The following is a 19,758-nucleotide window of genomic DNA, read 5'->3' as shown; positions in this document are numbered from 1 at the left end:
TTTTTATTCTTATTTTTATTTTTTATTTTTGGAGTAATGAAAATGTTCAAAAATTGATTTTGATGATGAATGCACAACTATATGATGGTACTGTGAGCAACTGATTGTACACTGTGTATGACTGTAGGGTATGTGAATATATCTCAATAATACTGAATTGGAAAAATAAGTTTACCTTGAAGTTTATCTTAAACCTAAGGTAATATTTTAAGGCTAAATCTTCTACCATGAATTTTAATGCTGCTACCTATTCCTAAACCTAAACATATACATGGTAAAAAGCAGCAACCTCTTTTTGGAGGAAAAGAGGTAATACGGGCTCAAGAGACATGCAAAGTAAAATACCTTACATTAATATGTATAAAAGTAATTTCATAAATACATAACCATGAATGGGGAGAGATGATTGCATGAAGAGGTCTAGCAGATATAACTGAAAAGTCATTTTGCAGTATAACCAAATTCAATTTTTTAAAAAAGTATTTGAAAATTATATAATAAAAATGGGCATAAAGAAAATAGGGAAAGAGGGTGCTTCATTTCAGTCATTTCAAACTACACAAGAGGCTATTACATTTCCCTTGAAAGAAAAAAAAAGATTTTTTTTTTTTTTAACCATTGTGACATTTTTCAGATTACATATCACAGAACACAGAATGGATGGCTGTGGTGTTAATTTTTCTCTCCAGTTATCTTCCTTTGCAGTAAATGCTAGAATTAAATCTTACAAAAATAAAATTTTACTTGTTCTTTCATGTTCCATATTTAAGACAAAAGTGGGTGATGATTAGTACTGGATACAATATGGACCTCAGTATTTGCTCAAATGTAGAAAAGGACTCATAATGACTTAGTATGTTGAAAAAAATCCTTGGATAAATCCAACTGGGGAAATATATAGAAAAACTTTTTACTGTAATTACTGGGAACCATTAAGGTTAATTTTTAATGGGCAGAAAAACGCCACAAAAATGGATATAAATACTTAAAACCTTATTTTATTGATAAAAAATTTCTTTTCAATATTATGAAAATGAATAAAAATTCATAGATATGGTCTCAGTGCTAGGTAATATCCATTAAATTTGCCATTTTGAGCAATAAAATTAACATTTTTGTTTTTAAACACATTCCTAGTGAAAATTTTAAAATTTTAACATAGCTTTTCTTGTTTTAGATAGTCTCCATGTTACAGATTTGAAACACGACTGTTTCCCACAAACAACTTTCACTATGACTAAATATACTTGAAGTCTAGTTCCTAAAAAGTCATTTCTCTAACCTTTCTTACCTATCATTTTCATATAATCTAATGTCTAAGGACTCCAAATGTGGGTACCAGTCTTTCCTGTAGTTAATTCCACTATTTAGTTTTATTTCTTCCTTCAACAGAGAGAGATGATTTCCAATTATAAAAGGTAGGTAACATCACAATAGTTCTAAGGAGGGTAACTTTAATGGAGACTTCAATAAAAAAGAAAAAAACCATTTATCTATTCAGCAGGGAAGAAACAGTCCTTTTTATTAACCTTGCTGTATATTTAGAAAGGATTAAAAAACACATTTCCTGGAACACAAAAATGTACCAAAAGTTTTCCTTACAAAATAACTTCACAGACCAACAGCCTTGAACTGACACAAAGACATACATTTTGACATACGTTAGCTTGAATTAATAGACAAGTCAAATGTTTCTGCAGCAACTTTCTAACAGAACGTTATTGCATTAATGTGGGACTGTATGTTTCTTTAACCCTTTAAAAATAGTAATAAAAATTATGAAATAATGTAAATGTAGAATTAAGGCTGAGACTATAGATTCTAGAATCAATAAAGTCAAACAATACTTATAAAAATTGATGCTGCATATTTTATATATACAGAGGATAAGTCTTCAGAAATTTAAAATGCTACCACTAGCACAAGTTCACACTCAGCAACTGAATGGTTTTCTATGTATCTTAACATTTGAATTCCCAGATAGATAACTGTGCTTTTTCTACTTTCATCCTGAATTTTACTGAGTTTCTTCACATATTTACAATTAAATACCTAACCTCTAGAAACTTTCTTAGACAAAACAGAACAATTTTGTTAAATAAATTCACACAAAAGTAATAAAAAGGTTTGCAAGAAATAGTTCTAACATACCCATGATAATTATACTGAAAAATAGTACATAAACTTTTCTTGAGGGTTAATAAATGCCATGTGCCGGTTTTAAAGTCACTGCCATATTTGCACATTTTCCTCTGACACATATGCAAGACAATGACAAATGGCACGATGACTGGAATAATTCCAGTACATCCATATTGCCCAGTGAGATTTATAAAACAGAATTGTTGTTTCCAGTCCCTTCTGGATAGACATGGAAATTCATGCCCAGATACTGTCTTGTCTCCAGAAATATTCAGAATGGTAAGTCACCCTCTTGGTCTTCTGAAACAGCTGCAGAAGTCAGGGCATTCTCAGTGAGACCAGTAGTCCCCTTTCTCTTTCACCTTTCACACATCTGTTTTGGTTATAATCCTGGGCAAGGTAGAAAAAGAAACATATTAAGTTTTATGTATCAAAGATTTCCTTTTCCTGAACTCCCTTCTTCATACTAGATGCTTAAATACGCAATGGAACTTTGCTCTGTTAATTAAAATTTTTAGCATAAACAGATTTAATTAAATCCTTGTATATAGTCATTTTCTTCACATGTATGCAAAAAAAAAAAAAAAGCCTCAAAATAAAAGCAATATGAATGCACAACTATGTGATGGTACTGTGACAATGTGGATGACTGTAGGGTATGTGACTATATCCCAATACAACTGAATTAAAAAAAAAACAAATGCAGTAGTTAATGTGTATAGATAAAGGGCTAAGTAACTTGTCTCATATCTTGGGAATAGTATCAGACCTAAATTCTGCAGATTTTTATTTACTTTTTCCTTTCCCCTAAATGAAATTACTATTTTAAAAATTAACAGCAATTAAAATGCTTATTACAGAAAAGTTACACAACAAAGACAAGCAAAAGGCAAAACTTTTCAAACATCCATAATCCCCTTCATGTTAGAGAAGAACACATGAACACTTTGGTATATATCTATGCAGATACTTTTTTATTCAGATATATCTGAATACTTTATTTTCTAATGGTATTTCCCCACACTGCTACATTCAAATAGAAGACACACATTTTTGTTAAACAGCTCATTTGTAATCTTGATGAGTAGAAAATGAATTAGGTAACAAGTAAGTTTACTGAATATTATTATTTATCACTAAGCATATTTTAGATTCTAAGATGCACATCTTTTCACTTTTAACATCCTAAAACCAATGCCATGAGTTAACTGGCAGTAACATTCCTTAAAATAATGGTGTTTCTTATAATGATGAGATCTTAGAGTTGATGAAATATGGTATGTAACTACTGTAAGAGCTAACAAGTATCAAAATACATAAATACGTAATATACATATACAAGTATAAATAAATACAAATATAAGTCCATAAATACATATTATGGTTTTATTTCTTTGTACTCAATTGCATGGCTGGAATATACCAAGAGTTTGTGCTGTTAAGATAATTTAATTTGAAATACTCTAACATTTTGAGATGGTGTAAGAATTACTAGTTCAAGATTTATGGAGAATACGTGGAGATTAGGGATGAGAAAAATCACTAAATGGTGATTTCAAAACATTTTCCCAAAGACAAGAGGATGGGAGTAGAATGCAAACGGGGAGGAAACCACAGGCTAGAATATCCAAAAATTTTAAACTAAAACTTTGAGTTTTGCTCCCTTGTCTTAGCACTGACCATGTCCACCACAAAGTTAAATAATGATGGCTAAAACTCCACTTTGTCTAGTTTATGGATGGATGTGTAGAAAAGTAGGGGAAGGAAACAAACAGACAAAGGTACCCAGTGTTCTTTTTTACTTCAATTGCTCTTTTTCACTCTAATTATTATTCTTGTTATTTTTGTGTGTGTGCTAATGAAGGTGTCAGGGATTGATTTAGGTGATGAATGTACAACTATGTAATGGTACTGTAAACAATCGAAAGTACAATTTGTTTTGTATGACTGCGTGGTATGTGAATATATCTCAATAAAATGAAGATTTAAAAAAAAAAAATAATGATGGCTAACTTTGTGTGTACTTCCTGTGTGCCAAGAGCTATACTGACCATATAGTTCTCTTTCCTTTGCTCTCTGAAGACATTTATGATCATTTCCCTTTCCTTGATATTCTACAATTTCACTACAAAGAAATCTTGGGGCATCTTTTGTCAGTCATTCAGTCAGAAGATCTGTGCTTCTCATTCTTCCTTGGGAAATTTCTCTTCCAGATGATAGTTTTTCTACTCTATTTTATTCTTTCTAAGAGCCCTAATAGTCTGAATTGGTTCTCTACGTCTCCTTTCTCTTCATGAATTATTATTATTTTTTATTCCAGGATACTTTCTCGACTTGAGTGCTTTTCCTGAATTAAAAAAAAAATTTCAGCCGCAATATTTGTAATCTGTGTTTACTCTTTCTTGTCCTGCCTGCTCCTTTCTCAGAGCACCCTTTTTGTGTTTTATGAAAATTACTTCTGAACTATGATTAGTTACTATAATGTTTTTAAAGCATTCTAGTCTACTTACTAAATCATCTCCCAGAGTTGGTTTTGCTGTTTATCTTGGATTTTCTCTCTCATGTGGCTGACTGCTCTCACATGCGTGATGATTTTTGGCTGTGCAATACATTTAATAAAGAGGGCTGTGTTGCTGGCCTGATTTCTTCTGTTGTAAATACAGGACCATTTTCCCATTGGATCTCTGAGTGGGAATTATAATTGGAGCAGGGCAGGGTCAGTGTCCAGCAGTCACTGCTGTCAGTGTGTGGGTGGAGAGTCAACTATCGGGGCAGCTGGCTTGCAGATGCCAGCATTAAATAGACCTCTAGGATGCCAGCAACTATACCTGAAGCGATATACTAACATTTAATTAATTAACTGCCATCACGTTATCTAAATGGTGGCAGCTTTTTATACCTAGGGACAAGGGAAAAAAGCTTTCAAAGTTTTGGGTTGAAAATCGGGCATATTCTAGGCTGGGGTTTCTTCTCCTTTTCCATTCTGCTCCCATCCTCTTTATCTCCCTGTCCGACCCTGTGTTATAATTACTGACTCTGAGACCAAGCCTCTCGGATTTTCCATCAGGCAAACTCTCTCCCACTGTCTCTAAACTGTTTCTCAGGCCCTTCTTCCTTAGTACTTTCTAGCTATGCCTACTTCTTTCTATTCTGCGATCCCCAGAGAACTTCAAAGAAATGGGAATCAGAACGAAGACATTTTCAGACATGCAAGGGCCCCAGGTTTTTGTTTTTTTTTAATAATAAACTTTATTTTGAACTAAGTTCAATTTTACAGGAACAGTTGTAAAAACAGTATAAACCCCATATACAGAACTCCATCATACCCCGACCCCACTCCCCCATACCCCGATCCACCACCTTTAACATCCTGTCACACCACCGTTTCTTTCTTTCCCTCCCTCCCTCCCTATCTATCATCCATCATCTATTGCTCTGTCTTCTGAACATGAGAGCAAGCTGCACATATCTTTGAACAGACAATATAATTCACATATACCTTTCCCATGGACAAGAACATTATTTTATGCAATCTCATTAAGCGCAGCTAAGAAGTCCAAGAAATTCAACATTGATACAAAGCTTACATTCTATATTTCCTTTTTTTTTTTCTTGTGTCCCATCTGTGCCCCTTTGAGCTTCCTCTCCTCTGACCTCAGATCGCATCCAGGATCATCCTTGGCATTTAATTGTCATCTATTTAGACTGTCTTATTATTATTATTTTTTCAATTGTGGAAAGATATATATAGCCTAAATCTTCCTATTCCACCCCTCCCTAGCATTCCATTAGTGGGATTAATCACATTTAGAATGTTGCAATGCTATCATCTTCCGACCATCCATTTCTAGAAGTTTCCCTTCACCCCAAACAAAAACCCTACTCTCATTTCTTAACTCCCCATTGCCCCTTCCCCCACTTCTTGGAACCCCTACTCTACTTTTCATCTCTTTGGTCATATTCTCTGATACTTTCTTTGTGTTTACCATGGGGCTTAAATTTAACATCTTAAATCTATAACAATCTTGTTTTTCTTTGTTACCAACTTAACTTCAATAGGACAAGTAAACTGTGTTCCTATACTCCTCCATTCCCCCACCTTTATGTAGTTCTTGTCAAAAATTACATATTTTACATTGAGTCCAAAACCACTGATGTATCATTACAGTTTATGTATTTATTTTAGATCCTGTAGGAAGAAAATAGTGGAGTTATAAATCAACAGTACAGTAGTATTGGTCTTTATATTTACCATGAGATCTTTACTGGAAATCTTTATTTCTTCATGTGGTTTCAGTCAATTGTTTAGTGTCCCTTCCTTTCAGCCTGCTTAGGACTGATCTTCTGGTGATGAAGTCCCTCAGCTTTTGATTATCCAGGAATGTTTTCATCTCCCCCTCATTTTTATCCTTCAGGTGTTTGTGAATTCTCCAAGTCTCTGATGGTTATTGACTTCTATTTGTATTCCATTGTGGTCAGAGAACGTGCTTTGAACAAATTCATTATTTTATTTTATTTTATTGAGGTTTGTTTTTATGTCCCCACATACAGTCCATTCTGGAGAAAGATCCCGATCACTAGTGAAAAATGTGTGTCCTGGTGACCTGGGATGTAATATTCTATATATGTCTGTTAAAAGTCTCTATATCTCTCTCATTTCTTTGTTTCTCTGTTGGTAGGGCTTGCTTCAGTATCTGAAGTAGGGCAGGTTTTTCGTTTGTTTTTTTTTTTAAATTAATAGCAGGTGCAATTTATTGAGTTCTTACAATCTGCTAGACATTATGGTTGTTCCAGTTTGCTAGAGCTGTCATGCAAAATGCCAGAAATGGATTGGCTTTTATAAAGGGGGTTTATTTGGTTACAAATTTACAGTCCTCAGGCCATAAAAGTATCCAAACTATGGCATCAACAAGAGGATACTATCACTGAAGAATGGCCAATGGCATCTGTAACACCTCTGTCAGCTGGGAAGGCATGTGGCTATCGTCTGCTGTTCCTTTGTTTCCAGGCTGCATTTCAAAATGGTGTTCTCCAAAATGTCTCAGGGTTTTTGTTAGCTTAGCATCTCCAAATGTCCTTCTGTCTGTACCTCCAAGTGTCTCCAAGCATCAGCAAGCATCTCAGTTCCCAAGAATCTCTCCAAAAGTCTCTCTCAGCTGCTCTTAGCTCCTTCTGTCTGTGAGCTCTCTTATAAGACTCCAGTGATTTAATTAAGACCCACCCTGAATGGGCAGGGTCCACACCCTCCATGAAAATAATTTAATCAAACATTTCCACCTTAATCAACAGACTAATTGTCTGCCCCCACAAGATTGCATTAAATAATATGGCTTTTTGAGGGACATAATATATCCAAACTGGCACTATGCTTAATGCAGACGATCTACTGTTTCAACCACTCCTCATTTCCCCTGATTTTGTCACTTTTAATTAAATTCAGTTTTATTGGGATATATTCACATACCATACAATCATCCATGGTGTACAATCAACTATTCATGTTATAGGGCAGGTCTTTTATTAGCAAACTCTCTCAGCATTTGTTTGTCTGTGAAAAATTTAAGCTCTCCCTCAAATTTGAAGGAGAGTTTTGCTGGATAAAGTATTCTTGGTTGGAAATTTTCCTCTCTCAGAATTTTAAATATGTCATGCCACTGCCTTCTCGCCTCCATGGTGGCCGCTGAGTAGTCATTACTTAGTCTTATGTTGTTTCCTTTGTATGTAGTGAATTGCTTTTCTCTTGCTGCTTTCAGAACTTGCTCCTTCTCTTCAGTATTTGATAGTCCGATCAGAATATGTCTTGGAGTGGGTTTGTTTGAATTTATTCTATTTGGAGTTTGCTGGGCATTTATGCTTTGTGTATTTATATTGTGTAGAAGGTTGGGGAAGTTTTCCCCAACAATTTCTTTGAATACTCTTTCTAGACCTTTACCCTTCTCTTCCCCTTCTGGGACACCAATGAGTCTTAAATTTGGACGTTTTATTTTATCTATCATATCCCTGAGATCCATTTCAATTTTTTCAATTTTTTTCCCCATTCTTTCTTTTGTTCTTTCATTTTCTGTTCTGTGCTCCTCGAGGAGGCTGAGTTGTTGTTCATCTTCCTCTAATCTTGTATTATGAGTATCCAGAGTCTTTTTAATTTGGCCTACAGTTTCTTTAATTTTCATAAGATCTTCTATTTTTTTATTTACTCTTGCAATATCTTCTTTATGCTCTTCTAGGGTCTTCTTTATGTCTTTTATATTCTGTGCCATGCTCTTCTTCAAGTCTTTTACATCCCGTGCCATGCTCTCATTGCCTGTCTGTAGTTTTTTGATTAATTCTGCCAGGAACTGTGTGTCTTCAGATCTTTTGACTTGAGTGTTTGGATTCGGGTTCTCCATGTCGTCTAGTTTTATCATATGCTTTAAGATTTTCTGTTGTTTTTGGCCTCTTGGCATTTGCTTTACTTGATCTTTAATTATTGTTAGAATTACAGCTTGGTGACATACACTTTCGCTAACTAACCAGCAGATGGCGTCCGTGAGTCACTTATTCCCCTCCAGTCAGTTCTCCCCGACTTTGTGGTGTGTGGGGATCTGATTCTTTTGGGGTCCAATTGGTGCACTTAATTTGGGTGTGTTGTCGGTGCTGTCTGCCCTCAATCAGGGGTGTGTGCCTGAGCGGTTAGGGAGGAAGGGCAGGTTTAATAATCAAACCTCCCAGGTGTTCTCGGAGATTTAAGGCTGTTCTCTGCCGCTGACACAAAAGTCCTTGGTATTGGCGTAGGTTCCCTGGGATTTCCGAGCTGTTCCCCACTCCCTCCTGTGCTTTTCCAGAACCTCTGCTGAGGGGGGTAGGGCCGTGCCACGTCACAAGTGAGCGCCGGCCTCCACGGAAGCCCTGGGCCACCAGGCTGTGTAGGGGCGTTCCCAGCCCGCTTCAAAGATGGTTGAATGGGACGCGTTAACTTACCCCTTTCCGCACAGCTCCACCCTCCCAGCTCCGGGACAATCAGCCGTGGGTGTATTCAAGGCCACTGTCCATGGCCGATATTGTGTCGTGTGAGCGGTGCTGCGGGGAAGACTCCCTGTCAGGCTGGGTTTCTTGTCTCGGCTCTGTGCTGTGCGTTCGGACCCGGGCAGGAGTAGCCCCGCCCGCTGGGGAGATGGCGGCTGCAAGTCGTGCATCTCCCCTTTGCTCCCTGGACCCGAGACAATCAGCAGTGGGTGTGGGAAGGGGTATACTCCACCCCAGACACCGAGGCATTAGTCCAGACCGCTCCCGTCTTATTTGCAGCTGTTCCCGGGCTTCTTTTTTTTAAAAATGCCAACCCACCGTTTCCCCACACCGCAGCGTGGCCGAGAGATTCAGCCGACTCACTCACTCGTTTCAGAATGCAGACTCCTGGTTTCACCAAACGCACGTTCCCTGTGGCTTTAGAAGAACTTGTCCGGCTGGTGCTACTCTGGAAGTGGTGTTCTTGGTAACTTTCTGGTTTTTTATCTAGTGTTTTCCACGGAGGTGTTTTTTTCTCTGTCTCACCTAGCTGCCATCTTAGGTTCCTCCCCCAGGTTTCTTTTTACACATTTTTTTTTTCCTAAGGAAGTTATAAGAAAGAAAAAGACAAAGAATCCAAGAAACAGTGGATTCAACCCAATCTGGTCCAAAGTCACTAGGTGGGATAAGGCATGATAGACACCCACACCAAGGACTGGGTGAGCCTTATTATCTGAAGTTCATAGAAGAAGACAGATGTAAGTATATTAAAAAATGGAGGCAACATCACAATAACTAAAAATAAACAGTTAAAGCAAAGGCTGCCTGTGGAGAATAGGATGGGGTGAGGATGCACAGAAGATTTTTATCATCACTAGCTCTTTCAGTACTTGTGCTGTCCAATATGGTAGTCACCAGCCACCCACGGCTCCTGAGCAGTAATGCGGCTAGTCCTAACTGAGATTTGCTGTAGGCGTGGCTGCAGGATAGACTAGAACTAAATAAAAATGGGATAATGTGAAGGTTCTCCAACAATTCAGGACAATTCAGTCTGAAAGTGATTAGGTGGGGCCAGGCACAACAGACATCCAGGGCAAGCAGTTGGGTGAGTCAAATTATCTGAAGTTGATAAAATAAATTTTAACTCACACCATTTCTAAATTGTTACAAAATCTTAATTAACAAGATTTAATTCATTGCTAACTGTGGTTGTGCTGCAGTAACAATAAGGTCTAGGGCTAACTGAGTGCTGAGACTACAGTGTTATCTCAAGAACATCATACTTTTAGTTCTTAGTCTAGACTTGCTCCGGAGGATTTTCTTCACTGGGAAACAAGGGTTCTGGCCTCTTAGAAAACTGGAAAAATGCTTTCCATCCTGCATAAAATACCTTTAAAAAATTATGGCAAATCTATGTAAAAGTTGAGGGAGTAAAATCATGAACCCTTATTTCAAGCTTTCAATAATTAATATTTTGCCAGATTTTGTATTGTTATCCTCTGCCACTTTTTCTTTTCCAGGAGTTACTTAAAGTATATATACAGAAACCATGTTATTTATCAATAAGTACTTCAGTATGCATTTTTAACATAAATACTATGATGTTATTACTCACAAAATTAATAATAATTAATACCACATAATAGTCAAGTGATATTCAAATCCTATTACCTCAAAGTTGTCATTTTAAAGTTGCTTTGTTGAAATCAAGATCTAAACGAGGTATACACTTGCATTTGGTTATATCTTTCAATAATTTTTATTCTTTAGCAGTCTATTCTCCGCCCCCTCCCTCCTTTTTTTTTTGATCATTGCAAACCAGTCATCAACTCTCCTGTAAAATATCCCATGTTAAGGATAATTGCAACCTAGTGGTATTGTTTAATTTGCTACTAAATTTCCCACATTTCCTGTAAACTGGTAGTTAAATGGAGTCCTTTTCAAATTTGTGAAAGAACTCTAATGCCACCAAGCATCTACTGTATGCTACAAACTAAACTCCTTCTTGTGCATCTAGAGTGATACTAGCCGTGTACCATCCTAGGGAAAATTGAGAAAATATTTACTCAATTTCCTGCAGTGCTCAATTCTTCCACAGAAGTCCTGTTCAGAAAGGCTGACTAGAAGCTTCATTAGATTCAGGTTACTTCCTACTGAGAGGTGAAGAGGAACTGTCCTATTTTAATGTTGCTAAAATTGTCCAGATGCTAATCTGATCTTTCCATTATTAAGTTTCCCCATCAACTTTTCACTTAATCATTTGAGTATCCATTGATTATCATTACCTAGATTATTTCATTACGGATGGCAAAAGAGTGATGTTTTACAATTCTACCATCTGCTTATACTTTAATATGATTCTTCTATAAAGAACTTCCCTCTTCAACTATTTATAGTTACCCTGAAATAGTTTTTGAAGGAAAGAGAGAATACATGTCTTTTCTACATGACTGTAATCAATTGTCATAGTAATGTGCTTGTGCCCTAGCAACTGCCAGTGAGGACCAATGAGGTTTTTGTGCATCATTTTGAATTCATGATTTTACAAAATTCTTTTAAAAATTTAAAAAAAAAAGTGTTTAAATCCATTGTGCCCACAAACATACATATGCCTACATGTGTGGAAACACCCTTCTCATATGAGTAGTACTGTGTATTTATAATCTCAGCATTTCAGTAGCTCTCATAATTTATTTTAAAAGCAGCTATCCCAAGACACTTTATTTTCCTGCAAGCACACAATTTTAAATATTCAGTAGATGTACATAAAATATAAATAATTTATCTTATAAAATTTTTGCAACATACTTTCTTGGGCGGTGGGGTGAGGCCTACCCTTCCAACCATATCTCAGGCCACTCTCCCTTTTGCTCACCTTGCTTTAGCCAAACACAAGCATCATTCCAGTTCCTCTAACACGTCACACTGGCTATCTGCTCACAGCTTTCTTACTTTCCTTCTGACTGAAGCCAATCTCTATATGGCTGGCTCCTTCCCATCTCTGAGTTATCTGCTTAAATACATCCCGACAATCAATATAGTTCCTCTTTATTGTGTATATCACTTCATCCTTTTTCTTTTTCTTCATAGAACATTATTATATATAGCAAAAAAGTTTGTTTACATTTTATTTTTATTGTCTGTCATTTGCACAGGACTGTAGAGCTCCATGGGGGCAAGAACACTTTTCTTCACCCACTAATATGTGGCAAAAGTGAGTATTCAAATATTTACTGAATAAATGTAGAGTATGCAGATGGGTAGGGCATGGAACACCCATTCCAAACACCACGGCCTCAAGGGAACTCCTTTTAGGTCAATATGAAAAACTTAGTCAGGTAGAGTCTGTGGACCCCAAACCCCAATGCTATGGCATCTGTCCATGGGATGGCCTTACTAAAATGTAATATAGAAAGGATGCTATTTTTCTTTACCACTGAATTAGGTTGCAGATGGCTTCTTTTTTTTTTTTTTTGGTGAGGTACCTAAATGGTTTGATTCTCTAAATCAAAGCTATAAGCAATTTTTAAATACATAAAAATGTACAGATGGTTTTACATATTCTAAAATTAACAAATTGCTGATCCTATGTCGCAGAGTGCAGTGTATTTTAAATGAAAGATAAATCAAACAAAAAAAGCAATTTTACTTTTAACCTAACATAAAAATAAACTATTTACATCTGCAAGTAAATAACAAAAATCATTTAGAAAATTTGAATATTGTAGGAGAATATAATGGCTATGTCTTATCTTTATTATCTATTATTTAATTGAGTTTTTAAAAAGGTATTAATTTTGGCTCAAGGAGGACATCAGAAATAAATTCATGCTGTTATTTTAAGTACAATGAACCAAGAGCTTTGATAAACTAACCAATGATAATACTCAGGTAATGATATTCTCACCTTTGTCTTGCAGCTTCTCTTCTCATTCTTTTAGCAGGAACTGGACAATCTGTCACATCAGGCTTTGCTGAATGATGCAATGAGTCATTACACTTACGTGTTGGAGTCATACCTGAAAAGATGGAAAAAAAAAAAAAAGAAAATTAACTTGCTGAGAGAATATTTACTACCATTTATCAGATGACTTGCTGATTCATTCACATTCTTCCTTCTTGTGGTTGGGCTCTATCTAATCATAAAGATTTATCTCCATTCAGAGAAACTAAATGTTAACAGAAAAGTAAAGCACACACCTAGTTTTTGCTCTATCAGTTTCAGATTTTTCTCTTGTTCATCAAGCTCTTGCTGCTTCTTCTTCATATCAGGAGTGTGAAGGTACTCTAACTGACCATTAAGGTCCTCATTCACACTGCCCAGTCTGCGCACAGCAGAATGATACTGTTGGAGAAGATCTGAAAAGAAACAGAAAATATGATTAATCTGCTGGTATTGTAACAATCCCACATTTTAGGAAAAGAATTAGCAACACACAGGAACTGTTATAGTACCAGGTGGGAACGTTTAATCCACAAAATGTAAACAAATGAAATTTAAAAACATACATAATTTAGTTCCCAGCACAAAATCAGTGCTTGTTAAATTTTAATTTTCTTAGTCTATCTGATTTAATAAATTTATTTCTGTATCAGGACGGAGTTTTCTGAATAAAAGTGCTCAAACAATAGGACTGAAAAATACAATGGTATTTTAATTACCATTTATATTTACCCATGTCATTACCCTTACTGGAGGATCTTTATTTCATCATCTGGCTTTCATCTATTGTCTAGTGTCCTTTCCTTTCAACATGCAGAATTCTCTTAAGCAGCTCTTGTAGGGCTGGTCTAGTGGTGATGAACTCTTTCAGTTGTTGTCTATCTGGTAATGTCTTAATCTTGCTCTCATTTGTGAGACAGATTTGCCTGACACAGAATTATTGGTCATGTTTTGCTTTCAGCCCTTTAAATAGGTCATCCCAATGCCTTCTTGCCTTCATGGTTTCCTATGAAAAACAGGCATTTAATTTTATTGAGGTTTCCTTATGTGACATGTTGCTTCTCTCTTGAGGATTTCAGAATTTTCTCTTTACCTCTGGCATTCGACAATTTGATTTTAATATATTGCAATGTGGGTCTATTTGGGTTTATCCTGTTTGGAGGTCATTGAGCATCTTGGATGTGTATATCCATGTCTTTTGTTAAATTTGGGAAGTTTTCAGACATTATCTCTTTGAACATTCTCTCGTTCCCTTCACTTCCTTTTCCTTCTGTGGACCCCATAATGCATATATTGGTGACCCACAAGTTCCTTAGGCTCTGATCACTTTCCTTCATTCTTTCTTCTTTCTGCTCCTCAGACTGAATGATTCAACGGTCTCATCTTCAAGTTCACTGACTTTTCCTTCTGCCAGTTCCAGTCTGCTGTTGAACCCCTCTAAGGAATTTCTGATTTGTTACTGTGGTCTTCAGCTGTTTGGTTCCTTTCATACTTTCTACCTCCCTAATAATATTCTCTTTATATCTGCCTATTGCATTCCTGATTTCCTTTTGTTCTTTGTCCATGTTTTCCTTTAGTTCTTTAAAGATATTTAGGACCAATTTTTAAAAATCTTTGGTATGTCCCAGGCCTGGTTCTCCTCATTGGTGGTTGCTGGTCCTTTAATTTTCTCCTTTGTCTGGGCTATTAACTCCTGTGTCTGTATGTTTTGTAATCTTTTATTGCAACCTGGACATTTTGATATTTTTTAATGTGTTGTTGCTGAAATTTAAGACTTCGAAGAAATTGTTCCTTAAGTTTATATCCAGCTAGTATTATGATAGAGCTTTCTTTTATTGCTAGGAGCTAACCAAAAAGGAAAAAGAGAAAACACCTTTCCCAGTCTTTGCAGATTGATCTGTGCCACTGGTCTCCTTCAAGGCTTAGCCACACAATGAGTTTAGAGAATAGCTCCAGGCCAAAGTGTAGAGACCACTCTGATGCATTCTGTGCAGGCTTGCTGGTTCTTGCTGGTTATTCAAAGCTTCTGGGGGAAGGGGTAAGATGGAGCCTGAAGCATCTCACTCTACCATCCTGACTTGGGCCAATATATACATTTTTAAATGATTACATTTTTTTTTTTTTTTTTTGGCTTTTATAAAGGGGGTTTATTTGATTACAAAGTTACAGTCTTAAGGCCATAAAAGTGTCCAATGTAAGTCATCAACAATTGGGTACCTTCACTGGAGGATGGCCAATGGTGTCTGGAAAACCTCTGTTAGCTTGGAAGGCACGTGGCTGGTGTCTGCTCCAGAGTTCTGGTTTCAAAATGGCTTTCTCCCAGGACGTTCCTCTCTAGGTTGCAGTTCCTCAAAAACATCACTCTTAGTTGCTCTTGGAGTGTTTGTCCTCTCTTAGCTTCTCCGGAGCAAGAGTCTGCTTTTAACGGCCGTCTTCAAAATGTCTCTCTCAGCTGCACTGAGTTCCTTCTGTTTGTCAGCTGATTTACATGGCTCCAGTGATTTAATTTAGACCCACCCTGAATGGGTGGGGTAACACCTCCATGGAAATTATACAATCAGAGTTATCACCCACAGTTGGGTGGGGCACATCTCCATGGAAACACTCAAAGAATTACAACCTAATTAACACTGATAGGTCTGCCCACACAAGATTACATCAAAGATAATGGTGTTTGGGGGGACATAATACTTTCAAACTGGCATACTCCCCAAGTGATTCTAATGTGGTCAGGGTACACGACAATTGACCTAAGTTTCAATTCGTTTGATAAGCAGGGGTACAGCTTCAAATGAACAGGTTCCTGCAAATGACCAGACCTAACCAGTCTTATCACTTTCAATTTTCTCTTCCTTAAGAAACAGATACCTCACATGCTGAAGGTAATTTAACATCTCTCATTTTACCTACTCTCTCCAACAGAGGAAATAAGCAGGATACTCTTTTTTCTTTGTATCTGGCCCCAGTCCCTAACACAGGGGCATGTACATAATGGGTTGTCAGCACTTGTGAGTTTTATTTCCTCTCCATAACCCTAAAGAGGTGCTAATAAGCAATTATCTCACCTAAAGATTAAAGAGAAACAAGGGGTCTGGAGGATTCAAAAACTGAACAGTGCTGAGACCTTGCTATAAATAGGTGTCTACTATTAATAAAACTATTCAAGAATCAAATCAAAAGGTATAAAGCTTTTTTCAGATTCTTAATTGCAAGAAAACAAATTATACCTTTTTTCAGTACATTTGATTTGATTCTTTGCATTCAAGTTATGAAAGTTAATGATTCTATACAGACAAAAATTATAACTACAGACAGACACTTCTGCATTTTAAACATTTTAACCTGTAGTGTAAAGTTGTCATAAAGTATTTTAATAAATATATTAAGGCTTAAGGTAAACATTGTTTTGAGCAAAGGAGGGTAGTATGCTTTCTCACATACTAGTTTACACTGAGAATCTTTCAAAACAAAAAAAGCTTACCATCTTACAATGAATGATACAAAACATTAGCTTACCCATTTGTGTTTTTTTCCATTCAACATATCTGCATATTATCTTCCTTCCACTTATATCTGATGGACAAAGAATGATATAAAGCTTTTTGATAGATTCAGAAAAGGCAGTTGACTGGTGTAATCTGAAATGTTTTATCAGTAAAAAGCTTTCACTGAGTCACCTGGACAGTTTACTGTCGCAAATAAATAAAGCTTAACCAGGAGGCTTAAAAGCTCATGTAAATAGCAAGGAAAGCTGTAGAATGAACTGAGGAAACAGAGCAGTGAAATTTTAGTTTTTATACATCCCAAGCCAGGCAGGAACCCTACAAGAAAGAGGGTGTAAATAAGCTACCATCTGTGAGGAGGTAACTAGCACCCACTAAGATGTCTGACGAGGATCCTTTCATACATCATCATAAATCCTCAGCAGCAGAGCCTCAATACAGGGGTGCCGGGGATATGGCCATTCCACTAGGTCTGCCTGAGCAGAAACTCTGACCATCAACACAGACTGCCACCATGCGTCAACGGAGAGCTTCCTGCCTCCACATTAAACTGGCAGCACCATCCCACGTGCCTGAGGACCGTCCACAACGGAATGGCAGAGCAGCTCTCTGGAAAGATGCATTTGCGAGAGGAGAGTCTGTCCAGTGGTAAGGGTTTCCCCAACAGTCGCCTTCCTCCTGAGGCCCTCTAGATGGACTCCAGAATCCAGTCACTGCTGGAGAGGGAGGAGACAGGCAGCGACAAGTCCCGCGGAGCCCCTCGTTCCCTCCCATCCTGGAGAGCGCTCTGCTCCTGGAAATAGTCTTCCTCCTCCTCAAAGAAGCCATTTTCCAGAGCATAAGTGCAGTCTGGGCTGGCGGCCGCTTGGCAGGCACCCTTATACTCCTGAATTGACTCGCAGAGGCTGTACAGTTGACAGAGCAAGGACATGTCCAGCTGTCGGAGGCCAACCATCTCCTTGCGGAGCAGCGCCAGCGCAGCGTCCAGGTTGGGGGGCTTAGGGGGCACCGCCGCGGCTCGGCCCCTGCCGCCCCCCACGCCCCCGCGGCTCAGCTCGTCCTGGATTCGGGACTTCTGTGCGTACAGCCGCTCCAGGTGCCGCCAGCCCCCCGACGCGCCGCCGCCCGACGAGGAGTTGAGCAACCCGCTGAGGCTCTTGGGCAGGGGGGGCAGCCCGTCCACCCGCAGCCCCCGAATCCCGCCCGGACCGCCCGCGGCCCCCGGCGGCGCCGACCCGCTCATTCCGCCGCGGCCGGCGCAGGCAGACGTGACCCAGCAACGTGCCCGCCCCACCGCTGCCCCAGCCCCAAATGATTACATTTTAAATGTTTTTTTTTTTTTTAAGAATATTTATACCTACATAATATCTTCAATTTTGCCTCTTGGCAAAAAAAAAGTATTCACTATCAGCCCTTGAAGAAAAAGTTTGCCAATGCCTGTTCTAGTCACAGACAAAGATGATCAATATTCTTGTGAATGGACAAACAAACATCTGGATGTTTAACAAATATATACAGCTTACATAAAAAACTATAGAAAAAATTCTTCAAGATATAAAGCACATTAAGCTGAGACATTTTATACTGTAAGAGTCAAGAATACTCTTTAAAAAGAAAACTATCCAGCATTCTGGGAACCTATACTTAGAATGAACAAATTCACATGTAAAACATCTATGTGCGCTTGTAACCATACACATATATTTAAATATACACTGAATATGTGTAACTGAGTGATGACAAGGCTCTTATGTTCTTTAATTCTTTACGACTTAAGTCTCTAGGAAAAAAGCTGGCTTTCTGATCTGACAGTACTTCTGATTTCTTACTAAAAGTAATCTTTTCTTTTCTATGTATAGAAAATAAGTTACTTTTACATGAAGGAGTTCCAAAATTATGTCCAGACCAGTATGCCAGTGAGACTGCCTTTATACAGAAGACAATAAGCAAAAATTCAGGTAATCAAGTATTAAAATCCTATTTTTTACTTAATATTTTTAGTTATGATAAAATTTACATTAAAATGATAGTGGACAATTCTTTAACATAAAAAGACAATGCTGCGTCAGTTCCACCATTATTTTGGTTTGCAATCACTCTACACCAAAATTCACACTCATTTAGCAGTAACTCCTATTTCCCTCCTCATCCCAAACCCTGGTCACCACTATTATGTTTTCTGTCTCTCTAAATTTGCTTGTTCTAAGTATTTCTATAAAAGAAATTATATAATATTTGTCCTTTATGTCTGGCTTATTTCACTCAACATGATGTCTGCAAGATTTGTTCGTGTTGTAGCAGGTACCAGCACTACTTTTTACGAAAGAACATTCCATTGAATGGATACACCACATTTTGTTTATCCATTCATCTGTTGATGGACACTTGAGTTGCCCAGACCTTTTGGCTATTGTGAATAATGCTGTGATGAACACTGGTGTACAAATATCTGTTCTAGTCCCCGTTTTCAATTCTTTTAGGTATATACCTAGGGTCACATGGTAATTCTACATTAACTTTCTGAGGAATTGCTAAACCATTTTCCACAGTGGCTACACCATTTTACATTTCCAACAACAACCGACTGCTTAAGGCAGTACTGACATTTCAACATGAACACAGGATGTCTTTCCACTTATGTAGGTCTTCTTTAATTTCTCTCAGCAGTATTTTGTACTTTTCAAGGTACATCTTTTACCTCCTTGGGTAAACTTATTCCTAGGTATTTCATTCTTTTATATGTTACTGTAAATGGAATTGTTTTCTTGATTTCCTGTTCAGATTATTCATTACTGCTGCACAGAAATACTATTGACTTTTGCCTATATATCCTGTATCTTACAACTTGGCTGTATTAGTTTTTAGTTCTAATAGCTTTTTTAAAGACTCTTTGGAATTTTCTATATATACAATCATGTCATCTGCAAATAGGGATAATTTGACTTCCTCCTTTCCAATTTGGATGCCTTTTTTTTTCTTCTTCTCTTGCTTGACTGCTCTGGCTAGAACTTCCAGTACAATAATAGTGATGATAGGAGGCATCCTTCTCATGCTCCTGATCTCAGGGAACAAGCTTTCAGTCTCTCACCATCATGCTTAGAAATTTCCATTCTATATCTACTTTTCTAAATGTTTTAATCATGAAAGGATGTTGGATTTTGTCAAATGCTTTTCCTGTGTCAAGATGAT

General features: G+C 37.3%; 2 protein-coding genes across 4 annotated transcripts in view; both read right to left on the bottom strand.

The window, feature by feature from the left end:
- Positions 1-547: 547 nt before the first annotated feature.
- The window catches only part of SMCHD1 (structural maintenance of chromosomes flexible hinge domain containing 1), a 202,058-nt gene continuing 182,847 nt past the window's right edge, over positions 548-19,758 (bottom strand). For all 3 annotated transcript variants that reach the window (XM_037805484.1, XM_037805486.1, XM_037805485.1), the window contains exons 46-48: positions 13,324-13,482; positions 13,031-13,142; positions 548-2,532 (exon numbers count right to left, since the gene is read on the bottom strand). In XM_037805484.1, coding sequence (XP_037661412.1) covers positions 2,508-2,532; positions 13,031-13,142; positions 13,324-13,482 — 296 coding nt within the window. In that variant the 3' untranslated portion in view covers positions 548-2,507. The remainder of the gene's footprint in view (positions 2,533-13,030; positions 13,143-13,323; positions 13,483-19,758) is intronic.
- On the bottom strand, positions 15,773-17,812 carry LOC119511077 (protein FAM89A-like). The gene has a single exon (XM_037805488.1). The coding sequence runs from the start codon at positions 17,810-17,812 to the stop codon at positions 17,258-17,260; it is 555 nt and encodes a 184-aa protein (XP_037661416.1). The 3' UTR covers positions 15,773-17,257.

Source organism: Choloepus didactylus, chromosome 16, assembly GCF_015220235.1.
Source record: "Choloepus didactylus isolate mChoDid1 chromosome 16, mChoDid1.pri, whole genome shotgun sequence".
Lineage (NCBI taxonomy): Eukaryota > Metazoa > Chordata > Mammalia > Pilosa > Megalonychidae > Choloepus > Choloepus didactylus.
The sequence above is the reverse complement of the archived record's forward strand: the minus strand, read 5'-3'. Positions and strand labels throughout refer to the sequence as shown.

What these genes read in the sequence shown, in the direction of transcription:
- LOC119511077 (XM_037805488.1), bottom strand. Translation starts at nt 17,812, where the DNA reads ATGAGCGGGTCGGCGCCGCCGGGGGCCGCGGGCGGTCCGGGCGGGATT.